This window comes from Lithobates pipiens, unplaced genomic scaffold (genome assembly GCF_037356315.1).
Source record: "Lithobates pipiens isolate NorthernLeopardFrog02 unplaced genomic scaffold, aLitPip1_a1.2 Scaffold_16, whole genome shotgun sequence".
Classification (NCBI taxonomy): Eukaryota; Metazoa; Chordata; class Amphibia; order Anura; family Ranidae; genus Lithobates; species Lithobates pipiens.
Window position 1 is genome coordinate 645,697,300 of NW_027507748.1, and position 23,021 is coordinate 645,720,320.

General features: G+C 42.5%; 1 protein-coding gene across 1 annotated transcript in view; it reads left to right on the top strand.

Moving 5' to 3' along the window:
* Nucleotides 1–23,021, top strand: part of ALKBH8 (alkB homolog 8, tRNA methyltransferase) — a 75,013-nt gene that overhangs the window by 7,802 nt on the left and 44,190 nt on the right. Inside the window, 4 exon segments of the mRNA XM_077484333.1 lie at nucleotides 8,152–8,274; nucleotides 9,992–10,090; nucleotides 16,043–16,147; nucleotides 18,389–18,459. Coding sequence (XP_077340459.1) covers nucleotides 8,152–8,274; nucleotides 9,992–10,090; nucleotides 16,043–16,147; nucleotides 18,389–18,459 — 398 coding nt within the window.

Genomic DNA, 23,021 nt, shown 5'->3' on the forward strand with positions numbered 1-23,021 from the left:
ACACCTAAACAGACAGCTTGCAGTATTTCTTTTCTTTTTTTTTTCCCCCCTTCATAGAAGAGAAAACATCAATACGAAATATTTTAGGCCACGCTTCACAGCAAAGTTCACTATGTGCCAGTAAAGCATGTAAGGAGTGTTATTGTTATACACTCTAATTATTATTCTATCTTCTAGCATTAAAGCAGATCTTCACCCTCCTGGCAATCTTCAGTGCTATCCACGCCTCTTTCCCAAAATAGTTGTGTTTCTATATACAGTGCCTTGCAATATTATTCACCCCCCTTATCATTTTTCGTGTTTTGTTGCCTCACAACCTGGAATTAACGTGGATTATTGGAGGATTTACATCATTTAACCACTTCCTGCCCGACGTATGCCAAATGGCGGCCGGGAAGTGGCTCTGTTTTCCTGACTGGGCGTCAAATGACTTCCATCAGGATAGCACGCGCCCGTAGGGGCACGTAGCGCGACAATCGCTAGAGCGGCATGTCAGTCTGACACCCCACATCTCCGATCAGGATAAGAGCCTCTGACAAGGCTTCTTACAAACGTGATCAGCTGTAACCAATCACAGCCGATCATCTCGTGAACCAGGAAGTGCCGGTAAACAGCATTTCTTGGTTCGCGCTGACAGCAGAAATTTTATAACGAAACAAAGAAAACCCTTTTAATTTTGTTCTTTTTTTAGTTTATTAAGCAAAAAAATAAAAACCACAGAGGTGATCAAATATGTCCAAAAGAAAGTTCTATTTGTGGGAAAATGATAACAATTTTGTTTGGGTACAGTGTAGCATGACCGCTCAACTGTCATTCAAAGTGCGACAGAGCTGAAAGCTGAAAATTGTCCTGGACGTGGGAAGGGGTGAAAGTGCCTGGTATTGAAGTGGTTAATTTACAGAACATGCCCACAACCTTGAAGATTTTTTTTATTTTTTTTATTGTGAAGCAAACAACAAATGGGACAAAATAAAAGAAAAAGTCAATGTGCATAGCTATTCACCCCCTAAAGTCAATACTTTGTAGAGCCACCTTCTGCGGCTATCACAGCTCCAAGTCACTTCGGATAAGTCTCTATGAGCTTACCACTGGCCATTTTGCCCATTCCTATTTGCAAACTGTTCCAGCTCCTTATATTTGGATGGTTTGCGCTTGTGAACAGCAATCTTTAAGTCTAAACTCAGATTTTCTATTGGATTGAGGTCTGGGCTTTCCATTCCAAAACATTTACATGTTTCCCCTTAACCACTGAAGTGTTGCTTTAGCAGTGTGTTTGGGGTCCTTGTCCTGCTGGAAGGTGAACTTCCGTCCTAGCCTCAAATCACACACAGAGTGGTACAGGGTTTGCTCAATAATATCCCTGTATTTAGCACCATCCATCTTTCCCTCAACTCTGACCAGTTTCCTAGTCCCGACTGCTGAAAACATCCCACAGCATGATGCTGCCACCACCATGTTTCACTGTTGGGATGGTGTTCTTTGGGTGATGTGATGTGTTGGGTTTGCCGCCAGACAAAGATTTTCTTTGGCCAAAAAGTTCATTTTAGTCTCATCAGACCAGAGCACCTTCCTCCATACATTTTGGGAGTCTCCCACATGCCTTTTCACAAACTCAAAACGTGCCATTTTGTTTTTGCTGAAAGTAATGGCTTTCTTCTGGCCACTCTGCAATGAAGCCCAACTCTATGGAGCATATGGCTTATTGTCGTCCTATGTACAGATACTCCAGTCTCTGCTGTGGAACTCTGCAGCTCCTCCAGGGTTACCTTAGGTCTCTGTACTGCCTCTCTGATTAATGCCCTACTTGCCTGTCCGTGAGTTTTGGTGTGCGGCCGTCTCTTGTCAGGTTTGCTGTTGTGCCATGTTCTTTCCATTTGGTTATGATAGATTTGATGGTGCTCCTAGGGATCATCAAAGGTTTGGATAATTATTATTTATTTATTTTTTTATAACCTAACCCTGACTTGTACTTCTCAACAACATTGTCCCTTAATTGCTTGAGTTCCTTGGTCTTCATGGCAGTGTTTGGTTAGTGGTGACTCTTGCTTAGGTGTTGCAGCCTCTGGGGCCTTTCAAAAAGCTGTGTATATGTAATGACAGATCATGTGACACTTAGATTGCACACAGGTGGAACATCATTTCACTAATTATGTGACTTCTGAAGGTAATTAGTTGCACCAGAGCTTTTTATGGGCTTCATAACAAAGGGGGTGAATACATACGCACATGCCAACTATCATTTTTTTTATTTCTAAAAAATTGTTTTATGTATATATTTTTCTAATTTTACTTCACCAACTTAGACTATTGTGTTTTGATCCACACATTATAATTCAGATTAAAAAAACATTGAACTAAAGGCTGTAATGTAACAAAATAGGTAAAAAGCCAAGGGGGTGAATACTTTTGAAAGGCACTGTATTTAATATTTCTACTTTTTTTTTTTTTTTTGGAACAAAGTTTAGCACACTCCAGGTGCACATGATTCGCCTAGGGCAGTGGTCTCCAAACTATGGCCCAGAGGGCAGGTGTGCCCATTTCCTTGCTTTTATCTGGTCCCTGGGGCCTTAATTCCTCCCACGGACACCAATGAAGGGGTACAATTCCTCCCACTAATACCTATCATGGGGCACAATTTTTCCCAATGACACCAGTGATGGCCCACAATTCTTCCCAGTGACACCAATGATGAGGCACGTTTACTCCCACTGAAACAAACAATGGGGCATTATTTTTTCCCCCACTGATCCTGAGACATTTTCTCCTCCCAATGACCACAGTCCTGCCCCCATAAAGACTTAAGGACAATAAACTGTCCCTTTGTTTATAAAGTTTGGACACTCCTGGCCTAGGCGAATGACGTGCACTGGGCTTTCTTTGCCTCTTGGGATATGCCTGTCACATATCCCAGGGGGCATTGTCTCTCCATTTAGAAAGGAGAGGCTTCCACCATGTCAGTTAAAAAGTATGGTGGTCCCATCCCTGGTTATAGAACAAAAGAAGATACCCCCTATATGGGACTTTGACAGGCCGCCAACACAAATATTGATGTAGACATTTTTTTTATTACAATAATAACAGATCCATCAAATATAAAAAGTACAAATGTTGGATGACAGGCTAGTAAATTTTTGACAGACAACTGCTTGACGTCAGATTTTGGTATGGTCAGTACACAAATCCATCACACAAAAGTACAAACAGGCATGCTCGGAATCAATGCTCACCAAACACAAAATTAGCAGAAGGGCCCAAAGGGTGGCGCTCAAGAGCTGAAATTCCTTGTAGTATGTCACTACGTTCGTGTTTGTGGCACAACAATTGTGTAAGGTTAGTATGCAAGACAAGATCCTGGCACATGCCCTTTTGACAAAAATCAGATGCTCAGTTGGCCAACAATCATACCGTGTTTACGAGGCTTTAAGCCCAATACACGCTATTAGATTTTCTGCAGATTTTTGTCTTCAGATTTATTAAAACCATGTAGTGCAGGGGTCTGCCTGATTTCATACAAATTTAAACTCTTAAGGTTTGACCTCATATTATATGGTTTTGGTAAATCTGAAGACAAAAATCTGCAGAAAATCGAATAGAGTGTATGGGGCTTAAAGCCTCGTATACACGGTACGATTGTTGGCAGGGGATTGTCTGCTGACAGACTGTTGGCCTAAAATCTGACCGTTGGTACGCTCCTTTTGACAATTGTTTTCCAACTTTCTGCCAACAAATGTTGGATGGCAGGCTAGTAAATTTTCGGTGGACAACGGTCTGTTGTCAGATTTTCGTATCGTCAGTACACAAATCCATCACACAGGAGTCAAAAGTACAAACACGCATGCTCGGAATCAATGTTCACCAAACACGAAATTAGCAGAAGGGGCCCAAAGGGTGGCGCTCAAGAGCTGAAATTCCTCATAGTACCTCACTACGTTTGTGCTTGTTGGCCGACAATTGTGTTCCATTAGTATGCAAGACAAGTTCCTGGCACACGCCCTTTGGACAAAAATCAGACGCTCGGTTGGCCAGCAATCGGATCGCGTATGAGGCTTAAGGCTGGCCATACACTATACAATTCTCTTATTCAATTTCCTTTAGATTTACCTCCAACTATGTAGTACAAGGGCCTGCCAGATGGCATACAAATTGAAAGGGCTTAGGTGTGACCTCATATTATATGTTTTTGATAAATCTAAGCTGAACAAGAAAATTGTATATTGTATGGCAAGACCCCATACACACTATTAGATTTTCTGCAGATTTTTGTCTTCAGATTTACCAAAACCATGTAGTGCAAGGGCCTGCCTGATTGCATACGAATTTAAAGAGGAAGTAAACCCCTTCAAACCACTTTGACCTACAGGTAAGCCTAGATTAAGGCTTACCTGTAGGTCCAAGCAATATCTCCTAAACCTATATGGTTTAGGAGATATTTGCCCGAAAATGGGCACCGCTGTCTACGGCGCATGCGCCGTAGACAGCGGCGCGCAGGCACACTAAATGCGGCAAATCCAAGAATGGATTTGCCTAATTTGTCGACTCCCGTGCTCATGCCCGGGAGTGACGTCATCGCGGCTTCGCCGAATGGCAGAGGCGGAGCTGCGAGACGCGACTCCCGTGCGCATGCGCGGGAGTGACGTCATCGCGGCTTCGCCGCTGTCATTGGTCGGAGCTGCGAGACGCCACCAGCAAGATGGATGCGGCGGACTACAGGGATCAGCGGCGACTTCGCTGGCTCCTGTGTCAGGTAAGTGACACATAATGAGCTACTATGCGATGCATAGTAGTCCATTATGCTTTACCTTTGCAGGGAAAAAAAGAGGAAGTAAACCCATCAGGGTTTACTTCCTCTTTAAACTCTTAAGCCTCGTACACATGGTTTGATTTTCGTATGACTGAGCGTCTGATTTTTGTCAAAAGGACACGTGCAGGATTTTGTCTAGCATACTAACTATCCGCAAATCGACAAACATGAACGTAGTGACGTACTAGGAGAGTATAAAGAGGAAGTTAATTTCTCAAGCGCCACCCCTTGGGCCCCTTCTGCTAATTTCGTGTTAGTAGAAGTTTGGTGAGCTTGAGATTGTTCCTGATCTTCAAATGACAGTTTGGGAGTAGACAGTTACATTAAAAACAATAAAATGGAAAATTAACAAGGGACACCGTATCTTTGACCTTAAAAACTATGGAATAATGGTGTTGTGGTAACTTACACAACAAAAAAATAAAAAATCAAACAACCATAATATTAACACTTACTGGCATTGGCTGTTTGAAGAGGGATATTGTTGTTATGGCAGCAGATAGCTACCATAACCCCGGAATTCTCTTCTTCAGTGGGCGGTCTGCCTTTAGATAAAAGTGGTCTCTGTGGCAGATTCTCCATACCATTGCAGGGAGGAAGCGACGTCAAAACGTCACTTCCGCCCATAGCATATATATATATATATATATATATATATATATATATATATATATATATATATATATATATATATATATATATATATATATATATATATATATATAATTATAAAAAAATTTGTGTAAATATGAGATCTGAGGTCTTTTTGACCCCAGATCTCATATTTAAGAGATCCTTTCATGCTTTTTTTTCTATTACAAGGGATGTTTCATTCCTTGTAATAGGAATAAAAGTGACACAATATTTTTTTTTTAAAAGAACTGTGTAAAAATATAATAGAATGTATTTATTTTTTTTAAACGCGCCCCGTCCCACCGAGCTCGCTTGCAGAAGCGAACGCATATGTGCGTAGCGCCTGCATACGAAAACGGTGTTCAAACCACACATGTGAGGTATCGCCGCGATTGGTAGAGCGAGTGCAATAATTCTAGCCCAAAACCTGCAACCTGTAGAATTTTTTTTTTTAAACATTGCATATGGTGATTTTTAAGGGAAAAAGTTGTTGCCATTCCACGATTGGGCCCAATTTTGAAGCATGATATGTTGGGTATCAATTTACTCGGCGTAACATCATGTTTCACAATATAAAAAAATGTGGTTACTTTTCCTTTACTGTTGTCTTATTTTTTAATACAAAAAAAGTATATTTTTTCCAAAAAAAAAGTGTGCTCATAAAACTGCTGCGCAAATACGGTGGGACAAAAAGTATTGCAACTGCCATTTTATTCTCTAGGGTGTTAGAAAAATATATCATGTTTGGGGGTTCTAAGTAATTTTCTAGCAAAATAATAATGCTTTTAACTTGTAAACAACAGGTCTGAAAAATAGGCCTGGTCTTAAAGTGGTTAATATTGTTTACAGTGCCTTGCGAAAGTATTCGGCCCCCTTGAACTTTTCAACTTTTAGCCACAGAAGACTGATCAGAGATGCAGCCAAGAGGCCCATGATCATTCTGGATGAACTGCAGAGAACTGCAGCTGTGGTGGGAGAGTCTGTCCATAGGACAACAATCAGTCGTACACTGCACAAATCTGGCCTTTATGGAAGAGTGGCAAGAAAAAAGCCATTTCTCAAAGATATCCATAATAAGTCTCGTCTAAAGTTTGCCACAAGCCACCTGGGAGACACACCAAACATGTGGAAGAAGGTGCTCTGGTCAGATGAAACCAAAATCGAACTTTTTGCCCACAATGCAAAACGATATGTTTGGCGTAAAAGCAACACAGCTCATCACCCTCAACACACCATCCCCACTGTCAAACATGGTGGTGGCAGCATCATGGTTTGGGCCTGCTTTTCTTCAGCAGGGACAGGGAAGATGGTTAAAATTGAGGGGAAGATGGATGCAGCCAAATACAGGACCATTCTGGATGAAAACCTGTTGGAGTCTGCAAAAGACCTGAAACTGGGATGGAGATTTATCTTCCAAGACAATGATCCCAAACATACAGCAAAATCTACAAAGGAATGGTTCACAAATAAACGTATCCAGGTGTTAGAATGGCCAAGTCAAAGTCCAGACCTGAATCCAATCGAGAATCTGTGGAAAGAGCTGAAAACTGCTGTTCACAAATGCTCTCCATCCAACCTCACTGAGCTCGAGCTGTTTTGCAAGGAAGAATGGGCAAGAATTTCAGTCTCTCAATGTGCAAAACTGATAGAGACATACCCCAAGCGACTTGCAGCTGTAATCGCAGCAAAAGGTGGCTCTACAAAGTATTAACGCAAGGGGGCCGAATAATTTTGCACGCCCCACTTTTCATTTTTTTATTAGTTAAAAAAGTTTCAAAAATCCAATAGATTTCGTTCCACTTCACAATTGTGTCCCACTTGTTGGTGATTCTTCACAAAAAATACAAATTTTATATCTTTATGTTTGAAGCCTGAAATGTGGCAAAAGGTTGAAAAGTTCAAGGGGGCCGAATACTTTCCCAAGGCACTGTATATGATTCTGGATAGTTTGGGTCCTTCCCGGGCTTGGGAATTCCTACTATTTGTGCTTCTCTCATGGAGGGGTTTAGGATTCCCGTGTCAAATATGGATTCATATAGGTTATGGAGTTTAGGGGTCAAAGTTTCAGAGGTAGGTGGCATAAAATTCAAGCGATAGACCGTCCAGTCCTGGTGCTTTAGAAGTAGCCAGAGAGGAGATAGCCTGGTCTGATATATTTAGTTGTATATAAAAATGCACTTTTTACCTATCAAAAAGTGTTTTCCAGCGCTAAACCTTTTATCTGATTTCTAAATTGCTGCATTTGTAAATTCCAAAAGCCAATATAAAGGCACAGTACTGGTATAAAAAAAGCACAAGTGTGTTTAACCAGTCTTGTTTTTATACAATTCTCCTTTTAAGTGGGTGTGGCAAGGGGTGTGTCCTATGCCTGCATACTTTTGCTGATAGGTGTCCCTCCATTCGCATCCCAACAAAGTTGGGAGGTATAGATATCAGTAGATACAAGATACACTCTTCTAGCACCTCATATTATACATTATCAGGTTGTCTAGCTGTCCTGCAATAATGTGAGTTTCCCCCACACTGACTTTATATGTCCTCCAGATGTACAGTATTTACACATTCGGCCTCCATCTTGGTTGCTCTCTGTATTAACTCTTAGTACAAATACAGGTTGCGTACAAATTAAAAACATGATGTCAAACCTCAATCTAAAAATTGATACTTTAAAATAAAATTGACCAAAAACATGGTGCTTTCACTTTTTTAATTTACAGTTGATGTACAAGCGATGTCCCCTCTCCCCTTACCTTCTGGCTTGATCATTGTAGAAGATTTTGTCACGGCTGAAGAAGAACTGACGTTACTGGAAAGCATTCACTGGGAGACGGATAACTGCAGTAAGTATGCGCCTTACAAAATCTACACACAAAGCAGATTGCAAAGTCTAGGTATAATGCTACAGCATACATATATTAACAGGGAAAGTACATTTTGGATAAGAAAATAAATTGATGATATATACATAAAGTAAAATATCCAAAGATGCCAAAACACTTTTAGTTAGAATGAGATAAATCTTGCAATATTTCCCCCCTTTTTTTTTTTTTTTTTTTTTTTTAAATAATAAAAGCAACAAGTGTATTTTTACATTTTGCTCAATAGCTTCAGGTCTTCATTCAGATTGGAAAACGTCAATATTTTTTGATGGGACCAAAATTAAACTATTTCATCTCAACAAAGAATCGTGGTTCTTGGTTAAATCTAAAAAAACTCTTTTTTGTTAACATGCAGTAAATGAGCTTTAGGGTTCATGCATGCTGCAGCTAAACAAAAAAAAAAAACAGGCATTTGAGCTTTTATTTCAGCTTGATGAAGCTTGTGCTATTTTGTGCTCTTGCTCGCCTTTTTATTGAGATACTTCAAGCTCTTTCGAGCTCCTTTTGAGATTTTTTGAGATTTTCTTTTTTTTTTTTCTACCAACCCTCCTAGATAATATTTTCTTAACCACTGTATAAACAAAACAAAAGTTGTAACCAATGTTTTTGAGCTTTTTTAAACTTTATTGAGCTCTTTGGAGCACTAGGTCCTCTCTAGTTTGGGGGGTTCTGCCTGCAGGAGCATATGCCTGAAAAATGCTGAAAAAGCCATAGTGTGCATGGACACATTGGCTAACATGGAGGGGAGTTTCCAGGCAGAAAAAACAAGAGCTTAAAAACCTGTAGAAGCCACTTCTGTAAGCTCCTTTTGAGCTGCAGTGTGTATGTGCCCTTAAAGTGGTTTTTAACCCACCAATGTAATTTTTCATAATGCTCTGTTTTTTACTGTAATGGCCCCCTGTGACTGTTATGAAAATAATGCTGTATATACCTTGTTTACAGAGAGCTGATCTGCGCTCATTGACCCACCGCTTCTCTCCTCTCTCGGCTCGACAGTTGCAGTGGGCGGGACCGAAAATCCCCCACCGACATTAGGAGGGGAGGAGAGAGGCAGCCCCGCCCACTGCATCTGTCGGACCGAGAGAGGAGAGAATGGGTCAATGAGCACAGATCAGTGCTCTGTAAACAAGGTATCTATAGCATTACTTTCATAAAACACAGTCACAGGGGGCCATTACAGTAAAAAACAGATGATTATATGGTAAACAGTAATTTGAGCAGTAGGATGGGAGAGCGCGGGCATGGAGCTGTCGGGCAGAGAGAAGTGGGGGGAGAGGACACAGGAGGCAGATGGAGGCACGTACGCTGACTCTGGTGTCAGAGCTCAGCAGCCCTGATATATCGGAGTCAGCATACAGGGGGAAGGATAGAAACTGTTAGGATCAGCCAGGTGTTATAGGGGGCCAAATGACACAGCACAAGCACTGTGCTGTATAACATTTTTTGGGGTTAACAAACTCTTTATACAAGCCATCCTTGACCTCTGAAGCTGCACTGTGGAGAAATTCAAGCTAAGTCTGTTCCAGTCTTCCCCTCAGCACCTCTGCTCTTCCTTCCAGCAGTAACTTGGCAGCTTTCTAATGTAAACGCAGAGCAGGTATCGAAAGATTTGTTGCATTTTTTTTTTCAAGGTTTTTGTTCAAAAGTGCTTTACAGAATACATGATTTATAATTTCAGAAAATCAGAAAGCGTTAAAACACAGGCAAGTGAAGCATTTTGGGTACGAGTTCCGATATGATAATAATAACATAGACAAGGACAAGCCTTTACCTGGAGGTAAGTCTTAAGACATGACTTGTTATATAACTGGCAAGGGGTGAAATACCCTTTGAATTAAATGCCACCAGGATAGAAAGGTACCATAACTAAAAGAAAAGTATTTGTTGCTGGAGTTTCACATTAAAGGGGTTGTTAAGTCTCAGGGCTCCAGCCGCTGTCTCTGTCCTCATTGGATAGATTGATAGCAGTGAGAGCCATTGGCTCCTGCTGCTGTCAATCAAATCCAATGACATAAGAGCAGGGGAGGGGCCGAGTCCTGCTGTCTATGTCAGTGGATGCAGCATCGCGACTCAGGAGCGCACGCCCGCACAGGTGCCCCCATGGAAAGCATCTCTCCATGGGGGCACCCGGTGAAGAGGGGCCAGGCGTGCCACCCCAGAAGAAGAGGATTGGGGCTGCTTTGTGCAAAACCCTTGCACAGAGCAGGTAAGTATAGGCATGTTTATTTGCATTTTAAAAAATGTGAACCTTTACAACCACTTTATTGATGAACTGCTATTTCAACCGCACTGAATTATTAGGCGTTTTTTGTCTATTTAGGCTAAAGCTTGGTATATACTGCTAGTTTTTGTTTTGTTTTTCGTTAAAACCAGCAGGCTGACAGCTGTACTAACACATGTGATGTTGGTGTAGTGATCTCCCCCGCTGTGCCTTTTTATTCTGACAGGGGAACTAAAAGCCCATGTGTACCCAGCATTAGTCTACAAATAACTGATTTCTGAGTGAAATGTTGTGTTTAGTTTGGGTTCTCATTAGGGATATATTATAGAGCATATGAAGACAGACCTTTGTTATCCAAAGGCTCTTCTTTCTGATATTATTGCTTCTAAAAGCGCAACTTCACTTACTCTGAGAGGTAAGTCCTACCAACCATCCCCTTTCTCAGGGAGCGTCATTGGATAGTCAGATAAAAATATGCAGGTTATACTAATTTTGACCGAACAAAAAGTATGCTAGAGTGCATGATCTGTGTGCTTTTTTCCAGACAACTGATTTAAGGAAAGATAACTAGCCCTATCAAATGATCTGTAAAAATTTTATTTGCTCAAAAAAGTTAAATGTAGCCTATAAGTTGCAGCCCCTGGGTGCAGATTTTTCAAAAGGTTTTAATTACAATGTAATAGTCATACAATTTTGCACTCACATTTAGTAGGCAAAAAATAGGCATTGAACACAAGGGGTCATCTGGTGTATCTGATTTAAAACGTCAGCCAGTGATCCGGTCCACATCTGTCATCTTGTTATTCCTGTTCCTCTCAATATGGTCCACTACAGGTGTTTAGGAAGCAGCCGGCTTATGGTGGACGCAAGATGTGTAGTTTTAAAACGAGGCTTGGGAGGCAGAGATGACCAGGGCGCGGAGCTGTGACGTCATAGAACATGCGACGCGTTTCTTGAGCGTGTGGGTCGAGATTGTCGGACGACCCCCCCCCCTCTTTTCATACTCACCCTCCCCATTCATTATATATACCTCTTTTACCATACATATTCTTTCACACTCTATTCATATAATTTTTTCTTGATATATATGTATATATGTGTACCAATATATGTATATATATGTATACCTCTCTCAATTTCCCCATACATATTTCTTACCAGTGAATTACCTTCTCCCATCATTATTTTCCATTATCTTTAATCTTTCTTATAGTTTTACACATTTCCCTTACTTTCCCTCTTTATATAACCCTGGCCCATGCTAACTGTACAAGTTCCCCCCCCCCCCCTTTTTTTTCCCATCTATCTATATATTTGCCTACATGCACATAAGATTTCCCCATAGACGTATTTGCCTACATGCACATAAGATTTTCCCCATAGACGTTTTTTGCTGCAGTATCATTCGATAGGTCTCATCTTCCCCTCCCCTTCTCTATATCATGCCGCTATTGCTCTCTCCTACCTCCCTCCCCCTCTCATTACCCATCGATTCCTTCCCCACACTCGGCTCTAGCCACGCCCCTTCACTCGTCCCTAGTCCGCCGCTAGCCACGCCTACTGTTCTTAACCTGCCCCTATTTAAATTCCTGGTCCCCTTCACTTTACTCTGATTTGCCTGATGAAAGAGCGCGGTCGTCCGACAATCTCGACCCGCACGCTAAAGAAACGCGTCGCATGTTCTATGACGTCACAGCTCCGCGCCCTGGTCATCTCTGCCTCCCAAGCCTCATTTTAAAACTACACATCTTGCGTCCACCATAAGCCGGCTGCTTCCTAAACACCTGTAGTGGACCATATTGAGAGGAACAGGAATAACAAGATGACAGATGTGGACCGGATCACTGGCTGACGTTTTAAATCAGATACACCAGATGACCCCTTGTGTTCAATGCCTATTTTTTGCCTACTAAATGTGAGTGCAAAATTTTATGACTATTACATTGTAATTAAAACCTTTTGAAAAATCTGCACCCAGGGGCGCCCCTCTCTCTTTTTTTCTTTTTTATCTACAGCAATCCAGGAGCTTAAGTTTCAGCTCTCCCAAGGTGGCAGCCCTGTATGCGGATTCCTCACTCCCCCTCATCTCTCTCCCCCCCTCCCCTCAGCATCCAATTCTCTTTTTCTTGGACTTGACAAAGCAGTGCATTTTTTGCACTCACTATTTTATGTACTTTTATAGACTCTGTTCTGTAGTGGGAATCTAATATCTTTGATTTGCGCCAAATACTTGTCTTTTATAAGTTGCAGCCCACCCAGGGTTGTTCACAGTAGAGCAACGTACAGGTGTATAGCTGCTATGTGACGCGTTCCTTGGATGTAGAGCTCTTCGTAACAAAATGAATACAGGTTCAGAAGGTGCACAGAAGTTAAGAAAGGTAGTAACATGCAGTGGAAGACATGATTGCCAAGGAACCCTGGTCAACAACAGTTTTAGGACACATATTTAACTACCAATCAGAGTACCCATTGTGATGAGCTAAACTTCATGGGTCAGACAGTGAACTCCTTCTTTCACTTGCAGTCTAAATGGTGTCCAGGGGAATTGGGAAGATCATTTTGCATGTCTCAGTCCCAGTAAGGCAGCAAGAGAAGGAGGTGCTCGCTCTCTGACACCATCTAGATCAGGGGTTCCCAACCAGTGGGTGCGACCTCCTGCTCTGGGATGGCTGGTTGGCAAACCCAGATCGCGGATTCCAGACCCGCCATCCCAGAGCATCAGTGTTGTGAATGAAGTCAGCGGCAGAGGAAGCAAGCAGCTAGAGAGCAGAGCCACAGACAATACTTCCTGTATATCGCCAACTCCTGTCACAGGTGGAGTGATACCAAATGCACTCTGCCTGGGACAGCAACAGCTGGCGATGGCCAAATGGAAGATTGTTATTTAAAGGTATGTTTAATACTAAAATCACAGTGTATATATGAGCATATCTGTTCTTCAGTGGTTACCGGGCTGCTTTCAAACTGACCCGCTGCTGCAGTGCACCTGCGGGCTATCTGCACTGAGCCATAGACTAATGTTTATTACCTATGGGTTTGGTGTGTTTTCAGAAAGTGTACCACACCTGCAGGATATAATATAAGTCTATATGGCAAAGTGCAGCTAACCTGCAAGAAAAACAGAGGGGAACTTCTCTGGGTAAACCACAGCAGCCTTAGGCCACTTTCACGCGATCGGTCCGACCCAATCAGACCCTCCATTCACCTCTATGGAGGGTCAAATGTAAACAGACTTGTGTCCGTTTTACATTTGCCTACCTTCAATTAGATCCGCTAAAAAACAAAAATAAAAACGGAAAGAGATCTGTCCCCTTCCATCTGGGCAGATCGGAGGTCCCATAGAGTAGAGTGGGCTGTGTCTGTGTCCGCTTAGGCACCCCGATCTACATATTACAAACCAGAACAATGCTAATCTCAAAAAAAAATTGTTACATAGTTAGTAAGGTTGAATAAAGACACCAGTCCATCCAATTCAACCTGAGTGAGTGTCTACAATTATCCCTATCTATTTAAGGTACCCATATAGCACTGTTAATTAACACAGCGCTCCCCACACACATCGCACGCTCACTTCAGTCCTTACCCTCAAGGAGCCACAATCCAAGGTCCCCAACTCACATTCATATACTAGGGCCAGTTTTGGACAGAAGCCAATTAACCTACCAGCATGTCTTTGGAGTGTGGGAAGAAACCAGAGTACCCCAGAGGAAACCCACACAAGCACATGGAGAACATGCAAACTCCAGGCAGGTAGTGTCGTGGTTGGGATTCGAACGAGAGACCCTTTTTACTGCTAGATGAGAGTGCTAACCACTACACCACTGTGCCGCCTGTTGATGCTTTTGCTTTTAACCTGCCCTAGATCGGAGAAGTGTGTTCAGGTCTATTTGACAATTGGGGGGGGGGGGGGGGTATTCCAGCACTCGCCTGAACCATGTCTAGCATAAATTGGTCCTAGAGAGCATCTGCACTCAAAAATTGTATACCAGGAGTATTGAATTTAAATTTACAAAGGTCCGATTAGTAAAATTTTCTTCCAGCAGAGGTCCAGATTGCATATTTGTGCGGTGACTGAGATCCTTTACATCAATGCCTGCCCCCCTCTAATATCACAATAGCATTCTTGCATTAGTGTCCTCGGTCCTCCCTGCAAATGACAATTCCACCCTTTCCTCTGCCTCCCTTATCACCCCCATAACCATGACCTCTGCTCCCCCTTACAACCATTCACTCTTTAACCCTTCGCATCACAACCCCCGCACCCTCCACGGCCATGTCCTCTGCTCCCTTCACACTGTTCCCCATTGCTTTACATGTGGGGGGGCACACTGGCTACACCATACACAAGTTACCCATATCGCTGGTATCACCACAATGTGTACAGTACTTCACCATGTACTAAACACAGTCTCCATTCCAGGTACTCCACCCACATTCCACTCCACTAAAAGCTAACAACAAGCTGGACCTCCACTATGTTGAGTATTGCATGCTTGGACACAGAGCAAACGGCTAAGAGGATGCAGCGACTTTCACACAGTTTCTGGACTGAGGACGGGAGGCACAGCAGCACTGGATTAGGGGGGGGGGGGGGGGAGGAACTGCCGGAGTTAACTTTTAAAGGTTTGCCAGCAGGTGATTGGTCGCTAGGATGCAGGCAGCCCTAGCAACCAACCACCAGCTTGTTAATATAAAAAAATAACTGGCAGCTCCCTCTCCCCCCTCCAAAGTGCTACTGTGCCTCCTGCCCTATGTCCAGCACTGTACTTCTCCTTAAAGAGGAAGTAAACCCTGATGAGTTTACTTCCTCTTTCATTCCCTGCAAAGGCAAAGCATAATGGACTACTATGCATCGCATAGTAGTCCATTATGTGTCACTTACCTGACACAGGAGCCAGCGAAGTCACCGATGTCCCCTGTAGTCCGCCGCATCCATCTTCTCGGTGGGTCTCACTGCTCCGCCGCTGTCATTCAGCGAAGCCGTCACTCCTGCGCATGCGCACGGGAGCCGAGATGCGCGGCATCTTCGTTATCGAGGGTGCCACGCTCAGTGCGCCTGCGCGCCGCTGTCTATGGCGCACGGGCAAATATCTCCTAAACCGTGTAGGTTTGGGAGATATTTCTTGGACCTACAGGTAAGCCTTAATCTAGGCTTACCTGTAGGTCAAAGTGGTTTGTAAGGGTTTACAACCACTTTAAATGGCATAAGCAGGGTGGTCTGGGTGGGACACTGACTCCAAATAGACCGTTTAATGATGCCTGATATATAGAAACCAGGGAGCATGTTTTGCAGTAGGAGTGATATCATTGTTTGTCATTTTTCACCAAGCATGTTATATTTTAAAAGTAGTGACTATCCTTCAAACATACAGATATATTGCAAATGCATTTATGTTAAATACTTCTCTTTCTGTCTCAGATTGCTATATGTTTCACTTTTTTATTTATTTATAGTCATCCACAATATATCCATAGTGTGTGTAAGAATGTTTGTTTCTCTATTCACAGGCCTCCCAGAGTCCTGTAATGTTGTACTGGACAAATGCCTCCAACAAGGGCTTATAAAACACAAACCTGACCAACTAACAGTGAACCAGTATGAGCCAGGACAAGGTGAGCCGGTGGGAATTATTTTCTGATGAAGGCATAAAAGAACCATAGCACTATAAGGATTGTTTGTTGAAATGTATGTTAAGGCCAGATAAAAAAAGAAAAGAAATGCAGCACATCTCCTGTAAGTCCTGTTGTAGGCTGACAGAACACCATTTTGTGGATTTTGTAGTGTCATCCCTGCCCTGTTGACTTTTGCTAAACTATTCCACTAATGTCAGATCTCTACAACATAAAGCTTAATCATTCTGGTGCCCAAGATAAGAGCTATAAAGGCTCTTTGGGATAACATAGGAAGTATGCAGAGGACACAGGGCAGCTCAGAACACTTCCAATGGTATGTATACCTAACAGACCAAAAACTGTAAGGCTTCATGTACACGGGATTAACAACCTCTCCTGAATGATTTAACTTGACAGATAGTAACCCACGACTAAAACATCCGTTTTGACACGTTTACATGCTGTGTTTTTAGCGGCGTTTTGCCACATGTGCATTTAGATGCGTTTGAAAACATTTTTTTCTTTTACTTTAAAAAAAAAATAAAATAGACAAAAATGAACAACGTCTGTAAACGAAGCACGGCTAAACACAATTTACCGCATTTGGCTGCATTTATAAGCGTTTGGCGCTTGAAATGCCTCTAAACTCGGCATCTGAACTCATTTTTTTGCTTTCCAAAAAAGCCTCTAAACTCAATTGCCTAGAAATGACTATAAACAAACCTGTGTACATGTGCTGATAAGATAACATAGAGGAGAGTTCAGGAGAAGTTGAAAAAAATGCCCAACTGCTCCTAAGCGTCTGTTCAGCAGCAGCAGTGTACATGAGGTCTTAGAGAAGTTTATTGTTAGGGTTTGCATGTACGTTAAAGGAGAAGTATGGCCAAAACTAACTATACTATACTTCTCCTGTAGGTCATAGGAGTGCAGTTTGTTCTGCACTCCTATGACCTGTTTTCAGCCAGTCCAGGCTTTGGAATGATCCCAACTTTTACAGTCAGAATCCACCCAGATGACTGGACCGGCAGCTGGATCAGCCTTCTCAGTAAGCTGCTGGGAGACTAAGGCTTAATGTACACGGGACGTTTTTACAACCTTTCCTGAACTATTTAACGTAACATATAGTAACCCACGTTTAAAATGTCAGTTTTTCCACGTTTAGCAGCGTTTTGCCGTGATTGTGTTTTGAAGCGTTTAAAAAATTTTTTTTATTTTTTTTTCAAAATAGCTAAAAATGAAAAACGTCTGTAAACTAAATGCGCGTTACAGCGTTTAGCCACGTTTAGAAGAAGAGTTTGGAGTTTGAAATGCCTCTAAACTCAGCTTCTGAACCCATTTTTTTGTGTTCCAAAAAAAAGCCTCTAAACTCAACTGCCTAGAACAGTGATTCTCAACCAGGGTTCCTCCAGAGGTTGCTAGGGGTTCCTTCAGCATTGGGCAATTTCTGCCTCTCAGATAAGTTCCCACTGACACCATTGATCTTTTTAGCTATCTGTAAGGAGGTTATTCTTCCCAATGACCACAGGTGTAAGGACAATTCTTCCCACTGACCATCACACTAATGTATCATGAGTTGTAGACTTCCAATTTTTAGCAGGGGTTCCCCAAGACTGGAGAACTATTTCAAGGGTTCCTCTGTGTTGAAAAAGGCTGGCCTAGAAACTACTATAAACGACCCTGTGTACATGTACTGATAAGATAACAGAGGAGAGTTCAGGGGAAGTTGGAAAAAAATGCCCAACTGCTCCTAAACGTCCGTTTAGCAGCAGCAGTGTACTTGAGGCCTAAACCAGCAGTTCCCATCCCCCACACAGGCCAACATTCCAGTGAGTGCTGGAGAGGCAGAGCAGAGATTGATCAAACGGATCGATGCTGCATCCACCTAGGTGAGTATATATGTGTGTGTGTGTGTGTGTGTGTGTGTATATTATATCTATATCTTTTTTTTTTTTTTCCCTAAAACCCAAACTTTTCTTTTAGACTGGGTTCACACCCCTGTGAACCAATTTCCCACATCCGATTAGCATGTCAGGAGATTGTGACCAGCTCTCAGTGTATTACTGGATCTTAAACAGTATAGACACTTATTTTTAATGTTCTACATAGCTATACCTGCAAAAGGGGCCAACCTGAAGTGATATAGCAGAACTTCATTTTTCTAAAATTGTCTACAGGCTTTTTTTTTGTTTTGTTTTTTTACACTGCAGTGAAAAATTCTAATGCATTCCCACCGTTTCCCAGGCATTCCCCCACACATCGATACTCATTCAGCGTTTGAAGATGAGATTGTGTCTTTGAGCTTGGGAGCAGAGGTAAGTAGTGTTTTAGATTTTTTTCCCAAAAGTCCTTAAAGTGGAACTTCGCCCATTTTGACAAGTTACCTATCCCCCCCCCCCCCCCCGCTACAATCCTCCTCCCCTCCTCTACACATATCCTGGAGTCAGTGGGACAAAGCTGGATTCGGTGGCTGGTTGAGTATGCAAACTGTGCTTACAACACCATCAGGTAAGCAGGGACACAGATTTAAAACAAATGGGGGGGGGCAGGTAAGCTGAAGGTCCTCTTTTTAACTACTTGCCTACTGGGCACTTTCACCCCCTTCCTGCCCAGGCCAAGTTTCAGCTTTCAGCACTGTCACACTTTGAGTGACAATTGCGTGGCCATGCAACACTGTACCCATATGAACTTTTTATCATTTTTTTCAGACAAATAGAGCTTTCTTTTGGTGGTATTTAATCACTACTGGTTTTTTTTTATTTTTTTGCTGAAGGCAGCCCTGCACACTGATTGGCTGCACTGAGGCGGCACTGATGGGCACTTATAGGCCCTGATTATCAGTGTAGCTGTTGTCCTCTTTCACACTACCAGTTACCAGCTCTCTCCTCTCCTCACGCAGTGACAGCATGAGGAGAGGAATGCCGATAACCATCAAGTGTATTTACATTGTGATCAGCTGTGATTGGACACAGCTGATCACATGGTTAAGGGTGGCTGTGATTTTCCCTGTAACCCGATCTGTGATCAGCTGTGTCCGAAGGATCACAGAGCGCACTGGATGTATGTATGCTGCGTGGGGAGGGGGGTAGTTTTGAGAGGACGTTAGTATATGCCCTCCCAGGACTAGACTACTGTGCTGTAGCCACCATTCGATGGTTAAAGAGCAATCCCAGTCTAAAACCAAGACTTTCATTTTAAATCAGATACTCTAGAAATCACTAATACCATTTAATTCTTAACTTTGTTTCACTGTAACTGGAGCGCATCTAATATTAGGAACTGAATCCAGATGAACCCTGACAGCACAGCTTACACATTGAAAAAACATTAAGGCCGGGTTCACACTGCAGACGGATGTGGCTGACAGCAGGGGTCCGGTGCATCCCTGTTCTCTATTTCAGGGACATATCGGGCCTGAATTCTTACCTGAAACTGAGCCAAAGACAGGACCCATGTGCAATTCGCTCCGCAGCCACCAAGTCTGCCCTTTTTTAGAAAATGTTTCTCTTTTCTTTCTTTTTTAACTTTTTTTTTGTCTGACTATAAATCTATGTTTATCCCAAGCATGCTTGAAGCCATTTTCTGTTGACTGGCTCACTAGCTATGCTGGAAGTCTATTCCAAGCATCAACTACCCTTTCAGTAAAATAAAGGCTCAGCCTGACTCGAGTTTGTGCTGCCGAAACCAAATCAAGTCAGACTGCTCAGCCATTCACAAGGAAGCCTTGTTTATCAGCAAACACAAGGCTTCTTCTGATTGGCTGAGGTGGAGATTGTGATGTCATTCACCCACCTCTCTGCTACATACAGTTTCTACCGTGTGACAGCAGGTGCATCAGTTGGTAAAGGAAATAGCTTGTCTGGGTCAGCTTGGCCCAAGTAAACTATTTAAAATAAATGTAAACCGGAGTTAGGCTTTAAATTTAAGCTCCAGGCTGAAGCTTAGCATTCTCTGAAAGCCAAGAGAAAAGTCCTCTTTTCACACAAAAAGAAACAATTGTGAGTTTAATTTCGGAACTTAACTTTTCAATGGCAGTTTTATTTAGCATTCAGATTAGCACTTTTTTTTCCTGTGGTGTAGCTGTATATGTCTTACAGCTTGATTTGGGTTTGTTTACTTCTTTCCTTTCAGTACGATTTGTACCGGAGCATGCAAAGTGTTTAATCGACAACAAGATGTTCTTCTCACTGTGGTCTTTCTCGTTCTGATCTCAGTTTAAAGTTGAAATTGATTTTTCTGCTCCACTGGTGGCATTGTTTATTGCCAGCTCGTGAAGCTAAAATGAATGCTGTCTTTGCCAGCTCATTTCAATAATTGGGGAATGATACGTCTCTAAAAACCGCAGAAAAGCAGCACAGATGAGTACCATTTCCTCGTTTCACACAATTTAATATAGGACACATTAATTAACTTCCATCAGAAAGAAAAAGAGAAGTTGTAATTAGCAGAACTTCACTTTTTTGAGGAAAGTTTAATATTTGCACATTCCTTAACCTTTTGGAGACTGAAATTCTGTTCTCAGACAAGATAGCCATGTCATTTTGCTCTGTTAAAGGATAAGTCCACCATATCTTTCACCCGCATTTAGGATATAACATGTAAGATGTTACAGTACAGCACCTGCCTGCACTTCCAAATTTCCCCCAGGACAGTGGGCAGAGGGGATCTTCTCCTTGCACCCGCTGTCACTATATAAAGAGAAGGTCCAGCACCCCTACGAAAAATTAAAACTCAAATACAAATACTGCAGCTGCAGACTTTTAATAGTGGGACACTTGCCTGTCCAGGGAGCCCGCAATTTCGGCACCTCTGACGATCTTGGGAAGGGGTGCTGGGTGCAGCCGCTGCCATTCCTGCTAGGGGAACCCGGCAGTGAAGCCTTTCTGCTTCACAGCTGGTTCCCTACTGTACATGCATGAAGCATGCTGTGCCTCCTAATTGGCCCGGCAGTTGAGGAAGGAGGAGAGGGATGACCTTCTGGGAGACGGCACCATCTCTGCAAGTTGGGAAGGGTACCTGCCAAAAACGGGTACCCGTTGAAAGATGCCACCGGAGGGGCGAGGAGACAGATAAGCGGAAGTTCTACTTTTTTTGTGTGGAACTCTGTTTCAAAAACAGAGTCACCATGTAGGGCTCCTCCCTCGTGGCCTCATTAGTCATTCACAAATGTCTGTGAATGAAGTACAAGTACCATCAGCCACTATGGCAGATGGCTTGCAGTTCTCAATGAACTGTCCATACAGGAGATATAGGCATGCAGCTGACTGAGAGTCTGCAGAATCCTGACAATGCTTTACAAGCTGCAATGTAAAAAAAAAAAAAAAAAAATGCACATTTTCTTTGTTTTACCTGCAAAAAGATATGTATTTTATTTATTATTTATTTTTACAAATGGTGACCTTATCATTTAAAACGATGCAAAATCATTCAACGAGATGCCTGAAAAATGGAATTGCCCTTTCTTTCTGTTTCTGTCGGACTAGCTAGATTGGTGAGTTACTTCATTACAGTTTTGTAGGACACTTTGGTCACCAGCCCACCCCACTTCATGATGGACATCAAAGGACTGTCAGAAAGGTGATCACCCCTGTTCTCTCTACCCCTGTAAGCGAACACCTAGTGTAAAGTGGGGTACACACTATAAGAAAATTGGTCAAGCGATCATCTGATTTTCCTCGTTTGACAGCAAGTCAGAACCGAGGAAGGAAATAATGTACGAAAATTCTCGTACGGCAAAGGCTTTTTTTTGTTTATTGTTTCTGATCATGCGCAGTCTTTTGTTTCTGATTTTACTTGTACGAAAATGGTAAATTAAACGAAAATCGATCGTTTGGTTCCTGTGTGAGAAAAATTTTGGAGTTTGTCCCTTCGGAAAAAAATTTGGTCGGAATCGGCTGTCCAACATTGTCACACACTATCAGAAAATTGTATGATTGTTCCTTGGACCAAAATGGACTGACTGAATTTTTTAGTGCAGCACAGCCTTATTTTCTAATGGTACAGCCATTTCCTTTCCCAGATATGCAGGAGTAGGGTTTGTAGAAGACTAAAATCAGTTTGAGGTACCGTTTAAAGTACATTTGATGATTTTATTAATACATAACTGAATCAAATAAGGACCTTTTTTATATCTACCCACAGTCCTTCACTATCTATTTGTGAAGGCATCTGCATAATTATTCTAGGTCAGTTATTTAGAAAGCAAGACGTCAGAGTATTAGCATGGCTACCAGGCAGATCCCACAACTAGAATGTTAGGCCCCTTTTCACACTGGAGCAGGGGCGGCGGTAAAGCACCGCTATTTTTAGTGCCGCTTTACTGTCATATTTGCAGAGGTATTCGGCCACTAGTGGCGGTTAATACAGGGGGTTGCTGCTTTTCTGGCGGTATAGCTGCGCTGCCCCATTGATTTCAATGGGCAGGAGCGGTGGAGGAGTGGTATACACATCGCTCCAAAGATGCTGCTAGCAGGCCCTTTTTTAGCATCCTGCCAGCTCACCGGTCCAGTGTGAAGGCCCTCGGTGCTTTCACATTGGAGTGAATGGAGCAGCTCTTTCAAGGCACTTTGCAGGCGCTTTTTTTAGCGCTGTAGTACCTGCAAAACGCCCCAGTGTGAAAGGGGTCTAAGTCAAGAATTCTACATTCTTGTTCCAAGCAGGTGAATTGTGCTCCCCATACATAGTGTGGACGATCTCTGCCAGTAGTGATGCTGGTCTATGGTGGGGAATTTAACTGAATTACTGATTGTGTTTGAAATGTTAAAATTTCTCAGGGATGACCGCTATATACCAGAACAAATTATTGTTGTAATTATTTGATAATTTAATCATACTGGTCCATGTGTTTTAGGGACCTGACCGGGGGGGGGGGCTGCAG